The 24,884-nt window shown below is 35.2% G+C and overlaps 2 protein-coding genes across 2 annotated transcripts in view; one reads left to right on the top strand and one right to left on the bottom strand.

Moving 5' to 3' along the window:
• Positions 1-937: 937 nt before the first annotated feature.
• Positions 938-7,747, top strand: LOC132114965 (ras-related protein Rab-35-like). Its single transcript, XM_059523374.1, has 6 exons — positions 938-1,221; positions 3,517-3,567; positions 4,667-4,790; positions 6,432-6,556; positions 6,883-7,007; positions 7,380-7,747. The coding sequence occupies exons 1-6, from the start codon at positions 1,170-1,172 to the stop codon at positions 7,506-7,508; spliced, it is 606 nt and encodes a 201-aa protein (XP_059379357.1). The 5' UTR covers positions 938-1,169; the 3' UTR covers positions 7,509-7,747.
• Positions 7,748-14,917: 7,170 nt separating this feature from the next.
• The window catches only part of LOC132114963 (BICD family-like cargo adapter 1), a 43,350-nt gene continuing 33,383 nt past the window's right edge, over positions 14,918-24,884 (bottom strand). The window contains exons 10-11 of the mRNA XM_059523373.1: positions 24,217-24,337; positions 14,918-15,704 (exon numbers count right to left, since the gene is read on the bottom strand). Of these exons, the coding sequence (XP_059379356.1) occupies positions 15,537-15,704; positions 24,217-24,337 (289 nt within the window). The 3' untranslated portion in view covers positions 14,918-15,536. The remainder of the gene's footprint in view (positions 15,705-24,216; positions 24,338-24,884) is intronic.

Raw genomic sequence — 24,884 nt, 5'->3', positions numbered from 1 at the left:
AATGCATTTCTTTGTTGGCACTCAGGAAGAAAAATCAGACTTTGCTTTAAAAAGCACTATGGTGGTACCATGGAGCAGTATCAGATGGTAATACTAACAATGGTACATGGCAATAATAATTACGATGTTCAAATATCATGGTATTAACACTGTATTTAAAATAATAATAATACTCTATTAGACTATCATCACAAAAAAATTGTTTTTGTAAGTGCAACATCCATTTGTAAAGCATTCAACACGTTTCCATCATGAATTGTAATATATTTTATTTTTACAAAATGTATTGTTTTTGCCTTTAAAGTGGTGTATATGGCAAATTTGTCAAGTTTGTTGATTCAAAGAATATTCTGTGGTTAAAAAAGGTATTTACATTTTGTTGCACTGACGTTATAGAAGTGTAAATGGCAAATAAAGAATCTTAATATTCATAAATTAAACCGGAACCAAATGGAATGCATCCCTTCTTACATCAGAGATGCACAGAATCAATGTACTTTGATATCTCATTTAAAAACTTTCTTGATGATTCTTAATTTAAGTTCTGTATGTGGTCATTTTTATATAAAACGCATTGAGAAACTGCTATATAAGTTACTGTAAAAAAGAAAAATGTTTGAAATAATGATTAGGTTGTGTGCTGTTATATTATAGTCAGTGTACACTCACTGAAGATGTGAAGTATTATATATTAAGTAGTTATTAGTAATTATTATCTGTTGTTGTTGCTGCTGCATAAAATGGTAAACACATTTTTCAAGAGAAAACTGACTAATTTAACTTTAAATTTAAACGTTTTTGATGTCCTATTTTTCATTGACTTATTTTATGATTAGAAAAATTAATTGACGTGCCGCCTTTGACCCGTATACATCAGATACTTTGTATCGCGATGCGGACTTGTTGACGGCTGTTACGTCATATGGCGTCGGCGCGCTCTGATTGGTTCTCAGCCGCGCTGGTGCAGCAGGAGGAAGCGCCGTTTCCGGTAATGAGCGACTGACTGCTGACAAACCCCGACGACAAACCCGCTGCTTTCGGCATCTACCGGCGTGAAATTGTCCGCTCTCATCCGGGCGGGACGTCAGACGGGTTCCAGCCAAGCGTTCGGCTGGAGAGAGGCGTGAAGCTGCAGCAGAGCCGCGGGGTTTGAGCCTCCCAGCGCCGGTATGGCCCGCGACTACGATCACCTCTTCAAGCTGCTGATCATCGGTGACAGCGGTAAGAGACGCCGCGGATGCGTGACGGGAAGCGGGCCGGGGCGAGGCTCTGCGGGGCTCTGAGTGTCTCGTATTAAAACTGTGAGCTCCGAGAGGTCTGATTTAACGCTCACACGAGCGTGTTTCTGATCGGGCTGATCACCGCACACAGGCCGGAGATCCAGTCTTATCTGCTGCTTATCAATCATTTATTCACTACTAGAGCAGACATGCATTCTTTTAAGTGACATCAGAAAGTATTTGAACACTTCATATGTCTGAATGTCATTGCATTATGAAACCAAATGTAAAGGCAAGTGTTATTTGTTGAACATATAAACGCTTTCCAGTCAAAGCATTTGATATACTTGGTTTAAAATGATCTTTGTTGAAAATGAAGATGACATTGAGAAACTTAATGGAATATGCTGATAGTGCATGTGATTCTGGACACCTGAGAAGAGCTGATTAATGCATCTCTATAAAAAAAATAATCAAAACTGAAGCTGGAGAAAAGAAATGATCTTGCAGTATTTGAGATTTACATTTACATTCAATCATTTAGCAGACGCTTTTATCCAAAGCGACTTACAAATGAGAACAATAGAAGCAGTCAGGTCAACAAGAGAACAACAACAGTATACAAGTGCCATGACAAGTCTCAATTAGTCTAGTATAGAATTCATAGCCAGGTGTTTTTTTTTTATTTTATATATAAATGAAAAGTGCTAGTGTTGGTTAAGTGCAAGCAAAAAAGATGAGTCTTTAGATGTTTCTTGAAAGTGAGTAAAGACTCAGCTGTACGAATTGAGATTGGGAGGTCATTCCACCAGCTGGGCACAGTCCAGGAAAAGGTCCGTGAGAGTGATTTTGAACTTCTTTGGGATGGTACCACAAGGCGTCGTTCACTTGCAGAGCGCAAACTTCTGGAGGGAACATAAGATTTTACCAGTGAGTTTAGGTAAGATGCACAGATAAGTGACATTCAGACACTTTAAGGCAGTTTTGTGCAAAGATCTGATGAATTCTGTACCTGTAAATGAACTGATCAGAAACTGAAATCCGGATATTTCAAGTGCTTTTGTGTTGACGCAGAAAACACTTTGTTTGTGCTGTTTTATTGTCAGATGGTTAAAGTTGAGTCTCGTGTGTTTCGGTCTAGCGTTTGCACAAAAGCAAAGGTGAGATTGTGTCCTGTTTTCATGGGCTGGTTAACAGCCATGCGACACATCACAGCGCGCGGTCCTTGTGGTTTTGAGTTTTTGCACCTTGACTCAAATGAGCTCCATCAAACGCTTTGAATGAAATGTAGATTATTATTGTCACATTGGCTTGAATTCTGATTTTCTGGTTTGTAGTTGGAATCAAAGAATACTAAAATAATATTATTGTATTTTTATGTTCTTTAACAGTTCATTTAAATATATCTTTAGAATTAGTCCATACAGGACATGGATGCACACAAGCCTCAGTTTTCTGTGCTCTGAGGGCTTTTATTTGTGCTCTGGTTAATTAATGAAGTGACCTAATGATATTATTGTACAGATCTGGGGTCTGTGATGAAAGAAAATCTTTGGATTATTTGTCCCGCATGCAGGGTGTCTGAGATGTAATCTAGATTTCAGTTATAAGCCGAGCATTCGATCTGTTTTCTGGCAGCTGGATTTGTTCAGTTATGTGATCTTTTCGAGAGTCTTCAGATTTAAAATGAGGGTTGTCCACTATTAGTAAGTCCTGTAATAGAAGTAATGATATGATCCATGTTATATTCTACAATCAAGTGATTTGATGCGTTTGTATAGTCCTTGTGTGTTTGTGGTGTCATTTGTCAGGAGAGGATGTTTGTTTGGTTTATCTTCCTTTCTGAGAGTCAGCGGTCGTAGTCTCAGACGGTACACCAACAGACATTCATGAACTGACAGATTCATATTCCACAGAAATATCTCACAGATACCGCCTGCTCCAATCTGATTGGCTGAGTTGTTGTTTTGAATTACCTGAGAGCTGAAGAAAGTGACACGGTCATTGGCAGACAGCCTCTTCATGTCTAAACTTGGGATAATCTGCAGTATCTGACATCATAGAAGGAAAGGTTTCTTGTTTAAAAGGATTTTAGGTTCTGTCTCTCAGCAGTAAATCTGAAAGCTGTGTGAGAAACCACATGGTGAACGTTAATGGTGAGCAGGCGTTAGTCCAGAGGTTTCATCTGGGTTTGCTGGAGCCTACATTTATCACGTTCAGCTGAAATATGCTGCTTCATATGTTGCCTGGTTTTTCCTCATTCTTTGTTTTTTTTATTTGCTGTTTGTGGTTCCAGGTGTTGGAAAGAGCAGTCTTCTCCTGCGTTTTGCAGACAACACTTTTTCAGGTAAGATGCATGAACATGTCCAGCGTCATCTGTCTGATTTATTATCATGTTTGATGTGTACAGTCACAGTCCTGAGGTTTTCTGAAGCCAAGAGTGTTGGGAGGATTTTTAGTTGTTCACTATTTTAGTTCCAAGTCCTTGTGCAGATTTTATTTTCTGCAATGTAGAAAACAATTGATAGAAATGAATAAATGCTCTCTTATTTTAGAGAAAAATAGATATTTATTAGCGATGTAACAATGCACCGCGAGCCTGATGAAATTGAAACAAATATGTGACTTTTCAAATCGGTTGATGTTAAACGAATCGCGATACAATTGCAGTTAGACATGAATGTATCTCTGAGGGGAACTGACTGTCTTTAGAAAAGTTTAGATGATATTAGATCATTATTTTGTATAATGCATATTAAAGCAGTGCAGTGCTGCTTTGTTTGCAGTAACCAAGGGAATCCTGTATCACTGCTGTTCCATAAGCGCCACCTGCTGTCAGAGAACGAATTTGTGTTTTCATTCAGTCCGTCTGCTGTTTTTTGGTTGTTTACAAATTTAAAATTTCAATTTCACAAAGAATTCTTCAGCATTTTGTCCAAGCAGTAATAAAATGACATCTTTTGATTTATAATTTGGTTCAAATCCTATCGTGAGATCAGTATCATGAATCGTATCACTTCATGAGTTGAGTGAATTGTTACATGCCTAATATTTATTATTTTATAGAAATATACCAATTTTATGAGTGATACACTACTATTCAAAATAAAAAATGTGTACTTTTCAGCCAGGATGTATTAAATTGAACAAAAGTGACATTTAATGTTACAAAAGATTTGTATTTTTAAATATTGTTCTTTCTAATACATTTTATTTTCACGATTCACAGATGAATACAGTTTCCACAAACATATTAACTGTTTTCAACATTGATAATTGAACATTGATGCATAAGCTAAATGTAGGACAAAAGTGTGGGGTTCCTAAAATAATTTTCAGGACAATGTTTGTAGCACATATTATAAAAATAAAGGGCTTGAATAAGCCCAACCTAGTCTATTATGATCGCACATTGAATGCTCTTTGGTGTTTGTTTTGTGTTGTAGGTAGTTACATCACCACTATAGGAGTGGACTTCAAGATCCGGACGGTGGAGATTAATGGAGAGAAGGTGAAGCTGCAGATATGGGACACAGCCGGACAAGAGCGATTCAGAACCATCACGTCTACGTGAGTCAAACACATGACATGATCAAAGGGGCTTAGAACGCTTCAGGGAATCTGTTTGATGTTTTTAATTAGTGCTGTAATGTTTTATAGCCACTGTTTGACTGAGGGTCAGCATCCACCATCGGCACTCTGGGACTGAAACTGTCCTTGGGCTTTAAGTTCACACTTCCTGTGGTGTGAGGAGTTATTTGTTGTGATGTTTGGATGTTTTTTTACATTTCCTCGAGCACACACCAGCCATTACATTATAAACTTAATTTGTGTGGAAGCGTTCATACAGAATTTGCTTAATAAAATACATTAATCATTAGCAAGCTTAAGTTTCAGTTGAAGTTTTACCAAAAAAAAAGAAATTAAGGTTACTGCGAGTCTTGACGAGGTTTTTAAAAGTCTTTATTTCCCCTTGAACAGATTGAGACCTAAATGATGCAAAGTGAAGATATTAGGTCTTGTTTTCTGAGAAATTGAACAAAATTTAAATGAGTTTATTCCCAAACAAGAACAAATATCTAACAATGGAATATAAAAACATGTTTTCCGTTTGAATTAAGTTGGTTATTTTTATTTTTTTATCACTTTGATAAATTTCTCATAAACAAGACTTAATTAGTTATTTTGCTTCTCAAGTAAATTTGTCTTGATTTAAGAATCTCTAGACATTTGCACTGGAAAACAAAGCGAAAATAAAAATGTCTGCAGTTTAATTGGAAAATGCAGTAAAAGCTATTTTCATATTCTAGTGGTTGGGAGGATAGATAATTCATTTTTATATATACATTAAAAACTAATAGATCATTTGGAAGGTTTTTTTTTTCTTGAAGTGTTTATAATACAAGTCATTTACATTTAGGAACCATACTGAATGTGTTACATTCAATTTATTCTTTACATTTTTTCCACTTGTTCTTTAAAAGTCCTACATTTACTACATACACCCTGCAAAAACCCTTAGAAATGCAAAGACCTTTGGACCTGTGTTAATGTGGCGACATAGTTACGTGTGCAATGACCTGAAGCCCGATGGTCATTACGTAGCTAACAAGGGAATGTGTGTTGCTTCATTAGTGTCTCGTTAGTGTGTGTAAGTATGTTCATGCATGTTTATGTGCGGTTTTGATCTTTTATTAAGGCAGAACTGTGACAGGCAGTAATAATAGTGGTTTGGTCACTCCATGCCTCTCAAAGGGCTCTTTGTGTGTGTGTGTGTGTGTGTGTGTGTGTTTGGAGACAGAAGACAGCCTGTGCTTTTAAGTCAGAGGTTGTGTTGGGAAAAATGCTCTCTAGTCTCATCGTCCTGTCGACTCATCTGAACGTCTTTGATTGTCCATTTGCATAAGCCCAACAGAATCATGTGTGATTGGTTATAACGTGCAACACTAAAAACATGTAAAAAGAAATATGATGGGACAAATAAGCCCTTATATTAATTAATTAATACTAGTCTACTAACAATTTTGTGTCAATATCTTCAAAGGCATCAGCCGCAGGCGATTTCTCTGACTATTATCAAAAACGCGATACTATAATCTATCAGCACAACCCTATTCAGAGATCTGTTCCTCTATTCACTGTTGGTTACTGAGAGAAATTCTTGTTGATTTAAAGCTTAACTCTTTAAAACTCTTATATTTCCATGCTCAGGTATTACAGAGGAACCCATGGGGTCATAGTAGTGTATGACGTCAGCAGTGCTGAATCCTTTGTTAATGTCAAGCGTTGGCTGCATGAAATAAACCAGAACTGCGATGACGTCTGTCGAATATTAGGTGAGTTCTCCACTTAATGATCTACATGTTACATTTTTATTTTATTTAAATATTATATATTTTTTATATGTAATTTTTTTTTTTTTTTATGTATTAAGTCCAGTTCTATTTGAAAATAATCAATAATTTTGATTGGCTAATGTCTTTGCATATGAAATGTGGCGTAATTCAGACTGTGGGTAGTCATTTTTTAACGAGCCCATGGTTGTGATTTTATTTCCATGATATTAACCCTTTAGTACAAAAATTTGTAGACTTTAAGTAAATCCAATGGTGACATCTGTATAAATTTTTGTCTATACCTGTCTATCTTTTTCTCACTTCAGTGGGAAATAAAAATGATGATCCAAACTCTAAGGTTGTGGAGACGAATGACGCACAGAAGTTTGCTGAGCAGATGGGCATCAGCCTGTTTGAGACAAGCGCAAAAGAGAACATCAACGTGGAGGAGGTGAGTTCCTCAGGGCTCTGTATTAGGACCTTTCGAACTGTGCTGTGAAACACCTAAAACTCACTAGTGTGCAGCTTCCAGGTCTGGGAAACTCTCTAAAATGTACTTTTGCTCTGCTCTAGAATATTTAATTTCATATTTCACAGAATGAGCTCTTGAACAATCAATCACTTGTGCACATCCCTAGTTCAAAGTAGTCAAAACTAAATTTTAATTACCTGATGTGTGTCATCTATTTTAAATTGACTTCAAACGCGGCTCATCTAATCAGATTTTATAGCTGTATATGATGTATGAAGTGTGTTAATATCTATTAAAATCAGTTTTGGAGGGGTGCAATAACATATACGTGTGTTTCTGGTCTTTGTGTAGATGTTTAACTGCATCACAGAGCTGGTGCTCCGGGCAAAGAAAGAGTCTGTGGCCAAACAGCAGCAACAGCAGCAAAACGATGTGATTAAACTCGGCAAAAATAGCAAACGGAAAAAAAAATGCTGCTAGTGGATGAACAGGTGTTCCTCTGCACGGCGATCTGCACATGCAGATGGACTGTGATCATCTCACTTAAGATTTCACAAAAAACACAATGTGTACAGATGCAGGCCTTTTTGGACCGAGACAAACCACAGTGACTTTTTAAAAGAAAATGTACAGATTTTATCAGAGTCAAGGATTTTTATTTGGAATTCGTGATATTTAATAAAAGATCTTCCTTCTTTATTGAAGGACCAGCAAGCTGACGTGATCGCCAAACCGTGCAGGTTTATGTATGCTTACTCTCTGTATACTCTACAGTGATTATATATCTCTATTATCCACCATCTCAGGAGTGATTTTTATTTTCTTCTTTATTTTGCTTCTCTTTGTCTTTTTTGTGGAATGCCATTGTTTGTTTGTTTGTTTTCTGCATGAACAATTTGGGCCTTTTTTGCAGTTTTTTTTTTTAATTTTTATTCCTTTTTTTTCTTTTTTTTTTATGAAAGCATACAATTACAGACATTTACTCAACATGGACTCAAAAGAATGCCAACAACTTTGAGTTTTTATTTAATTTTTTAGATAATATCAATTAGTGATCCATGTTTTTTTTTCTTCTTTTTTCTCAAGCCTGTTTCATTGGGTGAATCTTGCAAAAAAAAAGCTTCTCCAGGTCACATACAATTTTGTATTATATTTTGCATAAAGAAAATGAAGCCTATGTTTAGGATCAAGCACATTTCGTCTGAAATTCCCATAGCCAATGCAAGAAATTTGATGTTTATAAATTATAAAGTATTCTACATCATGATAGTATTTGTTGTACAAAAATGGGATACAGAAAGGGATACAAAAATGTCTTGTTTAAAGATGTTTTTGTGTCCCTTAAAAGAAAAAAAAGACTATTATAGCAACAAGAATTTACTGAGAATTAAAACACATTGATGCCTTTCAGTAATGTGCATACAAAAGAGCATTAGCATTAATCAAAAAACTAACAAACAAAAAAACAAGTCTTAAATTAGGCTTCATTTCTTCATGGAAAATGTAATTTCTGTTTGTCCTTTAGATTAACATGGTCTCATGAGATTCACCGCATTAGTTCAGGCTTCGGGTCTTCATGTTGTGGACAGCAGAGCACTTACACATTCACAGATGTCTTCTGCCACTTCGGGCTTGTGTTTTTCTGCTTTGTTTTTCCCATGAAGATGAAGAGGATGAGAGTGGATGATGCTGTCATAATCTCAGAACAGTCCTTTCCTTCAGTGTTGCCATATAGTCCTCCTCCGTATCAGCCGGTTGGAGGACGCTTGAGTCGCATCTTCGGGTTTGTGAGTGCATTCAGTCAAAGCTGATGTTAAGAACAAGATTTCTTCATCTGCATCTCATGGAAGAGCAGCGTTGATATGCAATATGAGGTTAAATGACGCACAAACATCTGGACCCAGAAGTCGTCGATACAAGCATGGTTTAAAAACATAATCACAGTTTATGCACCATTGCAAAGGGTGTATTGCTAATGTGAGATGTAATATGTTTTATATGTGGCAGGGAGATATTATGTTAAAGCGTTTAAGCCAAAGGGGTGAATCAGAATCTTGGGTTCATCCCGTAAATTTGTACTGAACAGGCTTTATGGCAGATCACTCTGTGTGATCTTCCATTTGGCGTCTCTATGGAGGTGAATCTCACAAAAACATGACCATGTCCCAATTCACATAAAAAGAAAATTGTATTTTATTGTAAAATCTTAGCATTTTTTTCCCAAAGAATTACAAAGGTTTTTTAAATGCATCTGCATTAGTCATTACACAGAATTTTCCCCCATAAAAGTGAAGACAATTTTTTGCCACCTTTAGAATTTTTTGGATTATTTGTTTTTGTTTTGTATTAAAATGTTAATATAATTTTTTTTTTTAGTTTTTGCAGATAAGTAAATACATGAATGTGGTCTTTTTAAATACAGTATATAAATTGAAGTCATTATGAAATAATTGATCTTTTTTTTTTTTTTTTAATGCAATGAATTTAATTACAGCAAATAAAAAATTATATATAAATGCCTCAATACATGCTTTAATAATATAATATAAATGCTTATATATATATATATAGTGTATGTGTTTTTGAGTGTTTTGTGAGATTCACCAATAGAAATATTTTCATGATTTGTATTAATTCAGTAGGCCAAAACACACTGCAAGCCCAGGCTGTGCTGTGAGCCGATTTCAACCCAGTCATGTTGCATATAGGTGCACTTTTTACATATAACATGTCCATGCAAAACTGTGCTGGTTGAAAGACTTTTTCAGCTGTGGTTATATTATACACTGGAGAAAAGAAATGTATAGTGGACCTCCCCTTTATGAATGAAATCATTAATAAATATTTTAAGAATGAATATTTGACACAAGCATGTTTGTCCTTGTCTTTATTAAGCATCGTCATGTTGCACATTTGTTTACAAGCTTTGCTCTTTCTTCCCAATGTTTATTGCAGGACTGATGATTCTTCAGGTTTATTTTCTGGAATAACTGATGATTGAGAAACTTGCATTTGTATTTTTTATTCTGATGCATCAAAGTGCGTTCAACGTCAAGACATTGGAAGCTTTTTAAACATGGACATAAGTGTATGTCTGCATTTGTAAATAACTTGGTATTTTAATTGAATCTGCTGGAAAAATAAGAATTTTATATTTATAAAAACACACTGGATCAAACTTACTATGAGTTTAAATTTCAAACACTGTATGTAAAGTATAAAATCTGCCTTATTTACATGTTTACCACAGTATTACTTACAAATGTACAGATACATGCACTTTAGTCTGCAGTCTTTGGAGGATATATTAGTCATGTGTGATAATCACTTGAAGTCCATTTGACACTTTTTCTGGTTTTAATTAAAAGTAATAACAGATCATTTCATCGGCATGACTTAAGTATCATTTTTACTTTAAATGTAGTGAGGTTCATGTTGATAGGAAGTTGTTTTTTAGCAGCCATTTTTTTTAAGATTTACTGCAAAGATAAAGTGTTTGAGTAAATATATATATGTATGTTTTTAATGTGTTCATTTTCAGATGAAACTTGGCACTAATGAGGCTGGTGGAAACCATTCATACTTGCTTTATACAATATTATTTACTCTGATAGCTGTAGAGCGCTCCCAATTTTATTAATCTGTCACCCCACCATTTATTCGGTCAAATAGCATTTTGAATTATGACAGGATTCGTATAGAATTGCTTAATACTCAAAATTTCTATTACTCAAAATAATTTATCTGATGTCCAGTGATCCTATTCAAACCACTTGTTTGAGAAGAAAGCCGAGCACATTCACCACATGCATAAAGACTGTTTTTGTAGGAATGGGAGATTAGCGTGGAAAACACATTCACACAACAGCCGCTCGCACAGATTTAAGACAGACTGGAGAGACTTGCAAAAACAGTGTTTAAATGGCAAAAGGACAACAGTACAAAGTCAATGTGATGAGACGCTTACAGAACAGTGTGTGAAACACAAGAAAAGAAACCAAAAAAATGACATTGAAATGTTTTTACATACAGAACAACAGAAGAGACACGAGTAATACTCTAAACGTGGAGCGACTGTCTGGAAGATTTAAATCACTGCTAATATAACAGCGTTTCATTCATCCGCCGTCAGATTGGAGAAGCACTACAGGCATCAATGAAAACATCCAAAAGAATGATAAACATCCAATCCTTTCTAAATCACCTTTGTCATACACCTCAGCATCAGTTTGGGTCTTTCAAATGCAATTTTCTAAAGTGGCTTTTAATGTCATTTGGAGTGAAATGTAACTGAGATTTTGCTTTAGTGATATTTAAATGTCAGAGGATTTTTAAGCCATTTTATCCTTTAAAAGCTGACATGATTATTTACATGCACAAATGCACATTTCTATGCCTTTTAAAAATGTAAAGATGTTTTATGTGCCATTTAAAGCTCGTCTATTGTAATATGCATATTTGTGCACATTTCTATTTTTGCATTACTAAGTAATTATATTACTGTAAATTAATTTTATTTAGTCTTTATTTTCCAGCAATTACAGTTGGATTTAACTGCATTTAAGACTATAGATCAATTCTATATAAAACAATAGTGGATTTATCTTCAAAATGTAACTTTTAATGTTAAAAATGTATGTTTTTAATGTAACCTCCTTTTAAATACTTTGGTCAATTCAAGCATAATTTATGCATTTTTGTATTATGTATTATGTAGTTTCGTGTCCATCCTTGCATTGTTCAGCTGGTTGAGGTTGAAATAGGATTTTCAAAGTAATTAGTCATGAGTAATGCAGTACTCTTTAGAGAGAGTAACTGGTGCAGTGATATAATTACACTGCTTGGATGTCATTCGTAACTAGTAATGAATTACTTTTTATTGTAACTTACCAAAAACTGCATATGACTGTTAAAATGAAACTTTTTCCATGTTGACCTGTAGTACCTCTCCTACATCGTCTTATTTCACATTGATCCAGAGAGTTTTCAGATGGTTTACATTCAGTTCTGTTCAGACAGTGATTCCAGCCAATCCTCCAGAAACACTTACAAACCAGACTACACAGATAAGCTCTAAAAAAGTTGATTTATCATTCAAAAATTATACATTTACAAATATATTGATTCCTTTTTTTTTATTCCAAACCTATTTGTGTCTTTGTACGTATAAAAAAATCACTCTTTGGGTTTCTCCGAGCCAAAAATCATCTCTGCGAGAAAGAAGACATCTGCATAGCTTTACTTAAAATCTGCCCGACTTTCGGTGACTGAACCCAAACACACACACACACACACCGAACATGACAGAAAACACACCCGATTACAGCTCACGATCAGGACACACATGCTCCCTTCTTTCTCATAGGCTGGAGGAAGTACACACTAAAAAAGACCTTGGCTGCGTTCAGAATAACATGCTAGCATACTATAGTCTCAGAAATAAGGTACAGGACTGTCACTTGGGGTATCCTTTTAAAAGGTACTAATATATACCGTTTAGGGGTAAATAAAGGTACAAAGATGTACTTTTACCTTAAGATGTACCTTTTAGCTTTTGTCTCTAACTTTAAATCCCCCAGTAACAATTTTGTACCTTTTTTTCTGAGAATGTAGTCATATTATGCCTACAGTATATTTTGTATGCAAAAATACTCTGATGAGCTACTACAGTTGCCATAATGTGCAGATATACAGCACTTACTGTATTGAATACTTTATCCCACAATGCACTTGACTTGACCTTCCATGAAACAGAAGTCATATCATCTTTGATTTTAAACATTTCTACACTGAAAGAAATCTGTAAGAAGTGGGAAAAGGTACTGGAGATGTTCTGCCAGGACATTCTCTTTAACCCTGAAGTACAACGTATAAATATAAATGTATAAATCAAGATATGGGTGAAATATCAATAGGGATAATTCTTGCATATTAACACAGTACACTGTGCCCTATTTTTTTACAGACTTTTCTCAATGTAGTGACAGATTTTTGACAAAAGTTATGATTTTTAAACACGCACACACACAAAATTCTAAAAATGTTCCATTTAAATTTTTGGAATTGTTGGACTACTATGTAACATTCTGCTGTTTAAAATGTTGTTACATTCTCCATCTGTCACATTATTTGCCAGTAGTGTTTACTGTGCAGTAGGCAGTATGCTAGTATTTCATTCTGAACACAGCCGCAGTTTCAGTGCATCTCTGAGGACTGAGATTTTCTAATGGTGAGTATCGTCTAAAGAGTTATACTGCTTGTATGTGTGTGTAGTTTTTCAGATGCGGTCTACAAGTTCCAAGTCAACACTTCTGCTCTTTGGTTCAGACTGACGCACACCTCACACGAAGTTTATCATCAAGCCGTCCTGAGGACATTTTCTCCAGAAATATGCTAAAAAAACAAGCAGGTACAGTCGACAAAACAGCCACAATGCATTTACGCTATCAATTTCTTGTTGCATTATTATTAGTATCTGGTGCGTGCTTTTATAAGTTTTTGATTCGAAGCAGCTGCTGAAAGTTAATTCTATAGAATACTCATGTGGTTGTTAGAAAGTTAATTACATACATAAGTTGTTTTTTTTTTAATCTAAAATGCCTCTGTGAATGAACCAAAGAGCAGAACGTCTGTAGCCGTGTTTTTTTTTTATAGCTATTTTAATGTTGCAACATTGCATCATCTATAATCAGGCCTCCACCCGATCTGTGTCTGAAAATGACAAATTTAGGCCGATTTATGACTTTCAATTCATGCTACACCCTTCATATTTTCAATAATACTGCAGTACTCTCATATTACTTTCATAAATCAGCACGTCCACAGATTCCGCCTGGGCCTGAAACTACATGGTGATGCTGAAAGCTTTGTCCTGAACCTTCTGAAGTCCAGTTCATCCTGAGTTGAGTCTCAAGCGAATGAGCAGATGTGCCTCCATTAATCTCTGGCAGTGAGGTGAGGAGAAGCTTTTTGAGGCACTCGCAGGGGAAACAGACTTCTGATAGGACTGGAGTATTTTGGAAACCCTGCTAAACAGACCCTGACACAGGGCTTGACCCCATCGGATGACGACTGTGTCTCAAGCTTTCTGAGGGAGGATTGTGTATACAGATAAAGTGCAAAATGGCTCAAAGCCATCACATAACTCGGTTAGTCAGTGCCGTGGTTCTCAACCAGTGGCTCGTGACCCAAAAACAAGTGGTTTTACAATCAATTACTGGGTGCTGGGAGCATAAAACCATAGATGCATTATTTAAATAAAAAAAGGTAAAACTTTACTTGTAACCTTATGTATAATGCATTATAAAGGTATTCATAATGTTTGTTGTAATTCATTATATCTTTTCAAAATTAAAATGCATTGTGATATTTAAAGGTTTGTCGTGTTTCTAATTTTCTGAAGGTGTAACAGTGAATAGATAAGAATGATCATGTATTATAACTGCGGTTACAGTTATTCATGAGATCCTGCAATGCATTATAAGGTGCATTACAAGGCATAATTAATGCATTCAAACTACTTTAATAATGCATTATATATAAAGACTTAGTGTTACCAAAATATTTATGCCTAAGATATACAATTTATGTATTTGCATTAATTGCATTAAATTCCAAATTGTTTGGATTACACAGTTTTAACATAAAGAAATAACCTTAATGTAATAAATGCAATGTATTTTTGTCAGTCAAACACAAATGAAACAGATAAGAAATAGTTAAGACTGCACTGTAATAGTATTAATAAACTGAAAGTGTTTTAAAAACACAGTATTCAGGTTTAGAAATGTAAACGTATTTACTCCATTTAAAGTTTTAACAAAGACAAACTAATGAAGTTGATTTAAGGCATATTTGTCATTCTTACATAAAGGAAACAGAGTCATGTCATTTATTTGAATCTATTTGATTTTATTTAAATAATAATTTATAAAATGTTTATAATTTTTTTTTAGAATCGGCACAAATCTGTTAATTGTGAAAACAATTCAGTTAAAATTAATTAAAATAGTTAAACATGGCTAGCTATGGAATAAATAATTTAAAAAAAATTTAAGCAAATTATATTTATTAATGATGCATATATAAACCTGGTTATTGTGTATTTAAAATACATTCAGCTCATTAATAATATTACTGAAACCTGATCAGCTTCATTTATGTTTGATTGACAAATCTGCATCACATTAAGGTTTTTTTTATTTATTTATTTTTTAATCCTATGTAATCTAAATGGGTGAAAATTGTAAATTCAATTCAAATACATATACAGTATACTGTATCTAAATATCTAGACCTAAATATTTTTGTGAGTGCATCAATGTAATCAATTAATGCATTTCAGAGTTTGATTTTAAAGACTTTTTTTTTTTTACTTTTGCATAATAAATAATGCTGTTTTTGATGAGCAAAACCAGTTGAGAAGCACTGATGTGGTGATTTCGACTTTCGTTCTGCCTTCTCTCACGTCTGTTCTCACACTGTCTTCCTCCATGTCTTCAGATAATCTCAGTTCTTCTTGAAGAATGAAAAGAGGTGCTTTTCTCCGTCCGAGAGGCGATGCACTCGTCTGGATGGAGCTCCTCCTCGTGACCCGTTGAAGGAGTATGGAGGATCCTTCCACTCCTCCTGGTGTTTATCCATCAGCTGTTGATCGATAACTCTGTGCATATCATCCTGAGAGAGAGAAACAGACATCAGAGCTTCATCTGAAGATAGAAAAGAGCCATCGACAGACAGACGGAGGTGAGTGAGAATGGTTAGATATGAAGGCTGTTTTACATTGTTTGGTCTGAACTTGGTAACCTTCCAGTTTTAACAAAAACGAAAGTATTAAAAATAATTTTTTGGTCATTGAAATAAATCTGAAATGAAATAAAATATAAATATTACACAAAAAAATAAATAAATGAAAGCTAAATAAGAAAAAAATAAAAACTTGACAAAAGCATGTAACAAACCCTAAACTAAACTAAAAATAAATAAATAAATGTTAATTAAAACAAATTAAATAAACAAATTAAATAATAATAATAAAAAATTAATAGATAAAAAATGAGTTTCCTTTTTAAAACACCAGTTTCAGCATATTTTCACATTCAAGAGAAGACCCAAAAAACATAACTAAAACTAGAATAAAAATAAGAACTAAGAAAGAAAATACTGGATTTACTGAAACCTTAACTTAAACTGAAATTATAAAAATAAAAGCAAATTCAAAAATATCAATAAATAGTAAAAAAGTATATATAAAATTACTAAAGTATATATAAAAATCCTTTGTCTTTTCTCATTATTTAGAATACACTAAAAATAAATTGAATAAAAATAAATAGAAATATTTTTTAAAAGCTAATAAAAGTGTCAGAAGCACATAAAAAAAACTATATAAATAATACTTAAACAACAAGCATTCATGAGAAGACCCCAGAACGGTTCTAATGTTTGTTCTAGTGTGAAAATGCCCTGAAGAGCGGATGAAGAACCACAGCACGATGAGATGAACGGTGACCTCGTGACCTCGTGTACGACGGTGAACCCGAGCTCACCTCTCTAAGGCAGGAGGGAGATATCATAGGGGAGAAGGGACTGTATGGAAGCTGAGAAAGGCCACTAGATCAGAAACCACAAGAGCCACACAGTGAACAGCCCTGAGGAGGCAAACTGCAGGCAGGAGAGAGAAGGGAAGCTAAGAGTTAAACACACACACATTCACGGGATAAACAGGTGAGAAAGAGCGACAGAAGCGCTGTCAGAAGTAGAGTTCAAGTCAACATGACTCACCAGTAATGAGCTGCATTTCTCTGTGAAACTATTCTATCCGTCAAGAATCATTTTTCAAATCTATCAGTCATTATATGATTATTGCGGTGATCATTATAAAATGAACGTTAACTGGCGTTGGTTTATCATTGATAATATTTTACTACTGCAGTTCTAATATTTGTTGTCATATACATAAGTCAAGTTTTGTTATCAGATTTTTATCAGGACAAACTTTGAAGGACTTTTTTAAGAGATGGAGCCTCAATTTTAAAGATTCCTGTGTTGAGTTGCATGCTGGTCAAAGATGAGACGTCCCGTTTTCATGATTGCATAAAATTTAATTTACAAAAATGATTTTATGTTCATAGAAAGCGTATTAAATGTGAGTAAAGTGTCTGCTTTAATGCTTATAACTTTTGCAAAAAACTGCAAATAACAACAACAAAAAGATCAAAATATGTGTGAAATAATGTTCCATCGTCATTCAGAGTAGCAGATTTATTTATGTTAAAATAATTATAATAAAGATTAATACTTAATGTTATTATGTTTTAAATTATTAAACATTTCTTGATGAGACATGGGTAAAACCTAGTGGTAAAATATAATGATTGTGGTAAGATTTCAAATCACAATTAATTAGTATTTTATTAGTTTATATGAACTATTGTTACACTGAATGACATTTTAGTGGGTGTCTTCAATGTCTTCGAGGTAAGAATGTATGATAGTCATTATTTTGTGCTCTAAAAATTTTAATTAAACCGGAAACGTTCTTGTGTATGCGTCATGGGTCTTTTTTCTAAGTTCAACTTATTAAAAGTTTATATTTATTGCCTGTGAGACTGATATTGCTATAAATATAAATACTGTACAACCAGTCAACATCATGTACAATAGTAGCCTAAAACAATAACATATATATATTTGATTATTAAATATGATATTTGATTATTGAAATCAAATGAACATGAAGAGTACAGTCTAGGTGATGTCATTTTAGTGCACATTTAGATTTTTGAAAATAAAATATTCATTGTGCTAAAATAGTGTGCATTTATGAATTGTGTGCTGTAAGATAAGTAAATAAGGTCAGTGTTGACTTCATATTGGAGATAAAAGCAGACAGAGAGAAAGAGGCTGACCGCTTTGACTCATTACAGCTCAGCATCATAAAGAGCTCATTTACTGCTACTGAGGTCAGTGTTAATGAATGTCTCACACAGAACCAGGTTTACCATCTTATGTTAGCACAAAATTACATCTTCTCAATTAAATCTTCCGCAATGCTTCATGGGATGAATAGTTTATGTATTCCCCTATAATTAACATCTTTTACCGTTGCATTTGTTTCTAATATACATTTTTGTTTTCTAATACAATTTATTAATGTGATTATGTGACTGATCTCAGAGCCGGTTGTTTGAGAAGAAATAATCAAGCATGCAATCCTGATTTTCTCAACCTTCTGATCATGATATCCACTAGGTATTGATTACGTTTGACTCTTACCCTTAAATAACATATATTCTAGAGCTGAATATCTACGAACTACGAACTACGAACTCCCGACTGCTGACTTGACAGTTGTCCAAAAGACGACCATTGACACCTTGCACAAGGAGGGCAAGACACAAAAGGTCATTGCAAAAGAGGCTGGCTGTTCACAGAGCTCTGTGTCCAAGCACATTAATAGAGAGGCAAAGGGAAGAAAAAGATGTGGTAGAAAACCGAATAATGCAGTGAAAGAACGCACTCAAAATGCACATGCGCACTGGTATGACTTCATCATGATACTGTTAAAAGGCACATCATTAAAACAAAAAATACGAGTTCACATATCACACCTAAACACGCGTGGAAAACGGAATTAGAACTAGCTACTAAATTTGTTAAAAATGCCTATCCATATACAGCTATGGTTCGCGAACCCCAAACTGACTCAAATGATTCACGAACCAGCTCCGAACTCCCGAACTGACTCAAATGATTCACTCTCCGAACTCCCAAACTGACTCAAATGATTCGCGAACCGCTTTGAACTCCCGAACTGACTCAAATGATTCGCTAACCCGCTACGAACTCCCGAACTGATTCAAATGATTCGCGATCCCCAAACTGACTCAAATGATTCGCGAACTCTCTTTGAACTCCTGAAGTGACTCAAATGATTCGCGAACCCGCTACGAACTCTCGAACTGACTCAAATGAGTCGCGAACCCGCTACGAACTCCCGAACTGACTCAAATGATTCGCGAATCCCGAACTGACTCAAATGATTCGTGAACCCGCTACGAACTCCCGAACTGATTCAAATGATTTGCGAAATCCCCAAACTGACTCAAATGATTCGCGAACCCGCTACGAGCTCCCAAAATGACTCAAATGATTCACGATCCCGCTCCGAACTGCCAAACTGGTTCAAATAATTCACGCTCCATACTCCGAGCTCCCAAAATGACTCAAATGATTCGCAATCCCGCTCCGCCCCGACCTCCCGAACTGATTCAAATGATTTAAGATCCCCAAACTGACTTAAATAATTCAGAACCCGCTCCGAACTCCCGAACTGACTCAAATGATTCGTGATCCCGTGTCGAACTCCCGAACTGACTCAAATGATACGCGAACCCGCTAAGAAACCCCGAACTGACTCAAATGACTCACGAACCCGCTACGAACTCCCGAACTGACTCAAATGATTCGCGATCCTGCTCCGAACTCCCAAACTGGTTCAAATGATTCACGCTCCATACTCCGAGCTCCCTAACTGATTCAAATGATTCGCGGTCCCCAAACTGACTCAAATGATTCGCGAACCCTCTCTGAACTCAAGAACTGACTCAAATGATTCGCGAACCCACTCCGAACTCCCGAACTGACTCAAATGATTCGCGAACCCCCTACGAACTCCCGAACTTACTCAAATGATCCGCGAACCTGCTCCGAACTCCCAAAATGACTCAAATGATTTGCGATCCCGCTGCGAACTATCAAACTGGTTCAAATGATTCACGCTCCATACTCCGAACTCCCAAATGATTTGCAAACCCGCTTTTAACTCCCAAACTGACTCAAATGATTCACAATCTGAAGTTCCCATCCAAATCAAAGACACCGCCAGCGCTACTATTGGCTTAGTTCTCTAATTTCATAACATTTACTGATTTTAAGGTACGACAAGTATGTTGTTAACAAATAAAATATCAATATTTCCATTCCAAACTGCTTTCCACGTCGAAACATCCATGAACAGGGGCGGACTGGCCACCTGTGTGATCTGGAGAATCACAGAACGGCCGGTACTCCAGGATGGACTGGGACTAAAAAACGACCCTGGACTTTGACTAAACCCGGCTCAAAGCAATCGGCGCATGGAAACTTGACAACAGTCTGTCTGCGCCATCTTTGTGTACTGTTGATTTAAACACTCAACTTAAACACTCTCTGTACTGTCAGGTGTTTAGTCTTCTTCTGAGAGTGGATTGACAAAAAAAAAAAAACACTCTAGATGTGACTATCTGACTTGGGGCGCTTAAAAGTAATTTAAAGTTGAGCTGGAGTGAGTGTCTTTCTCTGCTCTTGGTCTAAGCTCAACCTGAATAAACAAATTATGAAATGGATAAAAAAAAAAAAAAAAGGTTTTATTCCAAGATAGCATGGAATAGATTATATAATATGCTGTTATAACAGCATATTATACAATCTATTCCATGCTGTCTTAAAATGAATTTATTACTTAATAATCTTAATTAATTTATGCAGTAATTAATCTTACTGCACAAATAATAATACCACATCTAAATGAAAATACACCATTACAAATGTAACTTCTGTATTCAAAATCTTCAAAGTTTGTAAGCATTAACTGCAACATTACCAACATCTTTAAAAGTAAAAGCACAAAATATTTCTTAATATTAGCTACTGCATGTGGCATTTTACAGCTAAAATTTTGGTATAACTTGAGGAAATTTAAACAGAAATATAGTACTATTGCACAGTAGAATATGCTATACTTCAAGTAGGCCTAATAGCTGCTTATAATACTAATAATACTAATAATAATAATAATAATATAATAGTTAATAATAATAGTTTTTTTTAAAAACACAGAAACTCTGTCTACAACCCACCTCTACAAATGTCTACAACCCACCAAAATAAAAGTTGGTCCAACTCAAAAAAAAAAATTATGTAAGAAATTGCACAGTTAAATATACTTAAACAATAAAACAATAACACCATATTTTTTAAAAACAATTTCTAAAAGTACATTTCTATTTGTATAATGTTTATTTAATATTATTGTCAGCTAAACAGTTTGCTTCCCCTCTCACACATCTGCCACTCATCACCAGTGTCTTAACCTTAATGACTTTCCTGTGATAATGCCCCTTACTTCTATCACACTTCTATCTTCTATTAAGTGAGATCACATTGTATGGTCACTTAATTCCTTATATGAACTGTTTCAAATGCAAGACATTGATTGCATGAGTTAAGTTTGTAAATGGCAGCCTGTACCCTTTTGTAGTGAGTACATATACTATTTATCATCAAACTGTGATAACTGTGACTAAATTCAGTATACAGGTGCTGATCACATAATTAGAATATCATCAAAAAGTTGATTTATTTCACTAATTCTATTCAAAAAGTGAAACTTGTATATTATATTCATTTATTACACACAGACTGATATATTTCAAATGTTTATTTCCAACTAAGGAAAATCCCAAATTCAGTATCTCAGAAAATTAGAATATTGTGAAAAGGTTCAATGTTGAAGACACCTGGTGCCACACTGTAATCAGCTAATTAACTCAAAACACCTGCAAAGGCCTTTAAATGGTCTCTCAGTCAAGTTCTGTAGGCTACACAATCATGGGGAAGACTGCTGACTTGACAGTTGTCCAAAAGACGACCATTGACACCTTGCACAAGGAGGGCAAGACACAAAAGGTCATTGCAAAAGAGGCTGGCTGTTCACAGAGCTCTGTGTCCAAGCACATTAATAGAGAGACAAAGGGAAGAAAAAGATGTGGTAGAAAAAAGTGTACAAGCAATAGGGATAACCACACCCTGGAGAAGATTGTGAAACAAAACCCATTCAAAAATGTGGGGGAGATTCACAACGAGTGGACTGCAGCTGGAGTCAGTGCTTCAAGAACCACTACACACAGACGTATGCAACACATGGGTTTCAGCTGTCGCATTCCTTGTGTCAAGCCACTCTTGAACAACAGACAGCGTCAGAAGCGTCTCGCTTCAAAAAGGACTGGACTGCTGCTGAGTGGTCCAAAGTTATGTTCTCTGATGAAAGTAAATTTAGCATTTCCTTTGGAATTCAGGGTCCCAGAGTCTGGAGGAAGAGAGGAGAGGCACACAATCCACGTTACTTGAGGTCCAGTGTAAAGTGTCCACAGTCAGTGATGGTTTGCGGTGCCTTGTCATCTGCTGGTGTTGGTCCACTGTGTTTTCAGAGGTCCAAGGTCAACGCAGCCGTATACCTGGAAGTTTTAGAGCACTTCATGCTTCCTGCTGCTGACCAACTTTATGGAGAAGCAGATTTCATTTTCCAACAGGACTTGGCACCTGCACACAGTGTCAAAGCTACCAGTACCTGGTTTAAGGACCATGGTATCCCTGTTCTTAAATGGCCAACAAACTTGCCTAACCTTAACCCCATAGAAAATCTATGAGGTATTGTGAAGAGGAAGATGTGATATGCCAGACTCAAGAATGCAGAAGAGTTGAAGGCCACTTTCAGAGCAACCTGGGCTCTCATAACACCTGAGCAGTGCCACAGACTGATAGAATCCATGCCACGCCGCATAGCAGCAGTAATTCAGGCAAAAGGAGCCCCAACTAAGTATTGAGTGCTGTACATGCTCATACTTTTCATTTTCATACTTTTTAGTTGGCCAAGATTTCTAAAAATCCTTTCTTTGTATTGGTCTTAAGTTATATTCAAATTTTCTGAGATCCTGAATTTGGGATTTTCCTTAGTTGTAAGTTATAGTCATCAAAATTAAAAGAAATAAACATTTGAAATATGTCAGTCTGTGTGTAAGCAATGAATATAATATACAAGTTTCACTTTTTGAATGGAATTAGTGAAATAAGTAAATTTATTTATGATATATTAATTATATGACCAGCACTTGTATATACGTCTGCCATATGTTGCCACCCCTCAAAAATTCCTGCCCTCTTCTCGCCACCCCATCAATATTTTCCTAGATCTGCCACTGAGTGGATTCAATCTTTTTCCTCCACAAAAACATGTAGGATTAGCCAAATCTCTATGAGTAAAGTTTTTTTAAATGATAACTAAATATTAATTGAGTCTTAAATGCATAATGTGGACAGAGTAGCCTATTTACGCTAATGTTGCCATTATTCTTTTATTAAACGTCAGCTGCTAGTGGCGAAGCAAATCCGGCTGAGCCTTTATCTTAATTTTGTAATTGCCAAATACCCATCTTAATTTAAAATTTATCTTAATTTGATTTGTTAAAAAAAGACTTGTTTTTATTGGTGCGTTGGTCTATTTATAGGCTAAATAAGCCTATGACTATTTAGAGTGCTGAGATGTTACAATGTTACAGAGGAATTATTTTATTTATTTATTCCAACTTCCAAGTGGTCTAGTCTATGTTAGTTATGAATAAATTATGTTAAAACATGTATAAATGACTCATTCTTGACAAAAGGCAAAAGAGCTGTGTGTGTGCACACATTTGAATAATGTCGGCTGTAAACGGGTTCAGGCTTTTACAAAGTTGTCAATCAAAATGTACTTGTCGGGCTCGGGCCGAAACCTGTAGTGCTCGGGTCCTGTCGGGCCTAACTTTTATGGCCCGATTACAGCTCTAATATATTCAACCTTTCTAAAGAAGCTGGTGCCCCAAGTAATATTGAAAATTATATTCTATTGCAAATTCATAATTTCAGGGAAAATGGATTGTTAGTCATTTTAACAGGAAAGGGTTTGTATACAAATACATATCTATACAAACTTGTGATTTTAACCTTATTAAAGTTATAAAGTTTCATTTTAAACTTTCTGTAAATTTGTGTGTTATAATTTTTATTCGTTTTCACAAAGTCGTAAAATGTATTTTTTTGTTTAAATTTTATTTAATGTTTATTTTAGGTAATAATAATAATAACCCTGCTACTTTATTACCTGGTCATGGTGTGTGTAATTTCTCTTGTTTGGCTAGTGTTTGCATTGACATTATTTTTATTATCATTTCTAGATACTTCCAGAAACTCTGTAAGAAAGCTGTAGAAAGAGTGCACTTTAAATGCAAATCAGCTTTTTGGCGTACCATTTTCTTTCATGTTGATCTGTTCTAAGTGCACTAATGTGTGTGTGTGTGTGTGAGAGAGAGAGAGAGAGAGAGAAACGAACCTGCCAGGCTTCTAACTGCTGAGACAGGTTGAGTTTCTGCTGTATAGCATCCAACAGCTGACTGTTTAAAGACATGATGTCTATCTTACACTTCGCCAGCTCCATCTCTACGGCTTTCTTCCTGTAACAGGGAAAAGAAGAGATACAACAATGGTATCTGAGGTTAATGTTGTGATTGGCAGAATGAGGTCACAGTTACAGGCTGCAGAAACTCATGTAAAAACAGAAAATATTTTTTCTGTGATAAGATGAAGTTTATTGAACTCAAGACATCTAAAGGAATTATTCTCTATCTCTATCTAATGTAGCCGTACAAAATTGCAGAAATGACCCCTTTGAGATGTTCTCACAGGGAAATTCATAAAGATACTGAATAATGTCCATATTCCCATCTAAAAAAGGTAAACAGTTGTATTTTAGTGGGTAGCTGTGTTAGTAGTATTTACTGGTAAAATAGTAAATCTGCCACAACTTGGGGAATTATTAACATCTGTAACAGTGCACAATGAGCCTGGTGAAAAACAAGTCTGCTTAATTGTATTGAATGTGTCATTAAAAAAGCTACAAACTTTACTTTCAGATAATACAATATTAATGAAGTAAAAGGCTACTTAATTGCAGTTATAAAAAGGTACACTTTGAAGATTATATATTTCTTAACAAACTTA

This window comes from Carassius carassius, chromosome 34 (assembly GCF_963082965.1).
Source record: "Carassius carassius chromosome 34, fCarCar2.1, whole genome shotgun sequence".
Lineage (NCBI taxonomy): Eukaryota > Metazoa > Chordata > Actinopteri > Cypriniformes > Cyprinidae > Carassius > Carassius carassius.
This window is presented reverse-complemented; position numbering and strand designations above follow the sequence as displayed.